The sequence below is a fragment of the Diaphorina citri genome, unplaced genomic scaffold (assembly GCF_000475195.1).
Source record: "Diaphorina citri unplaced genomic scaffold, Diaci psyllid genome assembly version 1.1 scaffold9018, whole genome shotgun sequence".
Taxonomy (NCBI): domain Eukaryota; kingdom Metazoa; phylum Arthropoda; class Insecta; order Hemiptera; family Psyllidae; genus Diaphorina; species Diaphorina citri.
This window is the reverse complement of record NW_007386392.1, coordinates 1-2,608: the sequence shown is the minus strand read 5'-3', so window position 1 is coordinate 2,608 and position 2,608 is coordinate 1. Positions and strand designations below refer to the sequence as shown.

The window sequence follows — 2,608 nt, the reverse complement described above, 5'->3', positions numbered from 1 at the left end:
AAAAAAAAAAAAAAAAAAAAAAAAATAGAAAAAAAAATTGGTTAACAAATTTGAAAATTCCATGCCACGGTTGGGATTCGCACCCTCACCCTCCCGTTTGTTAAACGAGTGTCAAAACCACTATGCTATCAAGACAAGAGTAAATGCTCAAGGAACCCAAAAACTTACTAGGTACAAAACTTACAAGAACAAAGTACTCAAAATGTACAATAAATGTACTGAAATGAACTAGATTTGTACTAGAAAAGTACTGAATTATTTTGTTTACCTTCTACATCAGGACTAGCTAGATCAGCTAGTAAAGCCTGACTATGCTGCTTGTACAGAGATTCGGATACGGTAAACTGGTACAGATGAAGTGGTGGCCTAGCTCGGGGTAACACCTGAAACCAAAATGTTACATAATTAAACGTATTATAGAGTAAAATTAAACCCCCTTCAATCAATCGAAAACCTTACAATGAAGTTAAACTTTCTTCTATCAATCAAGAAACCAACATGCAGAGGGTAATAGAAAGTGACCAATACCTACCTTAACACACTTGGTATAAAGAGAGGTATCATCTGCAGCAGGTCGGGGGGTAATGTGATTCACATAGAATACTTTAGGAACCACGACCCTCACATTGTGAAGCTCGGACCCAACCAGGACCCAACACCTTAGGGTTCCCGGCTCTGAGGTTTCAGCTAGCTGAAGGATCTGCCATGGAGAGTCTAGAAGACTGCGTTGTGTCCGCTGTAGAAAATTACCTGTTGATGAAAATGTTGTGTTATGATGATGTTTGATGATGATGTGGAAATGGTATGAAGAAATGGATTTCAGTTTAGCTTTAATATTTCATCTCTTGAAACTTAATTATTGTAATCTTCGTTGAATGAATGGGCTTTTCATATCAATAAAAACAACATGAATTGGAGAGGTGGGGTCCGGTGTACTCTCACAGAATTTATTTTCCATCTGAAAATTCTTGGACATGGATTTTTGTTCGATAGAGGGAACTGTAACAAAAAAGGTCTTACCATCCCGAAATGAAGGAGAGAAGGAGGAGAAAGCCAGCAGTTCCGGGAACGAACCTCATCTGTTTAGAATTAGGTTTACACCGGGCTGGAACCTAGCGCTTCCAGTGTAGGCGCTTTGCTTGTAAAAAAAAATGTTTCAAAGAGGGGGCCAGTTTGGAATTTTATTAGCCGGTTAGTCTGTGAACGGCCCCTAGGAGTTACAAAAAAGACTCGCCCTTTCTGTTTATTGTTGGAATTAGCCCTGGGCCCAATTAGTCATCTAGGAGTCATAAAAAAACACTCACCCTTTCAGTTCGGCCAAACTGTTATCGAAGTTGAACACAGCGTATCGTTTCTTCAGTTTCTTGCCTTCTTCTTTGGCGGCGGGTAACACCATGGCCAGATAGGGACCATCCACTTCGAAGAAGATGGAGTTCTCCGAGTGTTTCTCGTATTTGAGCGTGGCTGGATCTACCAGCGTGTGGTATTGGTCGTTGGAGAAGTGTTGCTGGAATATACCAATAATCAGTTACTCAGTCTCTTTTGTCCTCTCTCACACATTATAATGACTTAATGACCGATCTTACCATAACCACTGAGAGTTACCATAGTGTCAAGGGTTTTCTTTGACGCCACCCATTTGACATACACAGGCCAGTATTTCTTAAACTCTGGATTAACTGAAAAATCTCTGTGGTAAGACCGGGTATTTCAATATACCCTTGGAAAATTACTAGTATAGCTCCGCTATACTGTTAGTAAAAAAACTGAGCTTTCATAAAAACTGTACTTCATTAGAGCATGCCATTTGAGACTGTTAAAGTTGGTGTCTGAAAATTGCAATCGTCTCAAAATTACCTCAACCCCACTCTATATTCTACATGTATTCTGGGAATCTTACCTTGACCATAGAGTTGAGTACGGCATTAGGATAGGAGATGGTGATACCCTTGAAAAAAAAAAAAAAAAAAAAAAAAAAAAAAACTGAGCTTTCATAAAAACTGTACTTCATTAGAGCATTTCATTTGAGACTATTAAAGTTGGTGTCTGAAAATTGCAATCGTCTCAAAATTACCTCAACCCCACTCTCTATTCTACATGTATTCTGGGAATCTTACCTTAACCATAGAGTTGAGCACGGCATTGGGATAGGAGATGGTAACCTGGGATTTCTTAGGATGAGTGGATTTGACCGTGTAGTTCTCCGGGAATGAAGCGGGCAGCACACACCAGATCCCGTCTGTGTCTAGTTCCAGGGGTCTTCCTACCTGCATCATAGAATACAATAGGATGATATTAAAAGAATGATATATTGATCTATCAAATTTATATTTAAAGAGTGATAAATCAAGGAAGAACATACATAAAAGGAAGAAAAATATCGAAAGACTAATTTTATGCTGTGTTGTGTGGCAACTTTATATTTAGAGCACTTAGTACATTTTTAATTATTTCCCTCGAAAGGCGAAATGAATAGAACAATGGTCAAAACTGTAACATGAAAAATATTCATCTTCGAAGAAACCTTCTCTTCTTACTTGCCTGTTCTATAATTTCCCGGGCCTTGGTGATAATATTGGCTCCAGTGTAACACGTGATACCTGCCATT

General features: G+C 38.7%; 1 protein-coding gene across 1 annotated transcript; it reads right to left on the bottom strand.

The window, feature by feature from the left end:
* Positions 1-1,300: 1,300 nt before the first annotated feature.
* LOC113472834 (DNA polymerase epsilon catalytic subunit A-like) lies at positions 1,301-2,602 on the bottom strand. The gene is made up of 3 exons (XM_026832624.1): positions 2,542-2,602; positions 2,118-2,267; positions 1,301-1,507 (listed from the first exon to the last, which is right to left on the bottom strand). The coding sequence occupies exons 2-3, from the start codon at positions 2,124-2,126 to the stop codon at positions 1,301-1,303; spliced, it is 216 nt and encodes a 71-aa protein (XP_026688425.1). The 5' UTR covers positions 2,127-2,267; positions 2,542-2,602.
* Positions 2,603-2,608: the final 6 nt, after the last annotated feature.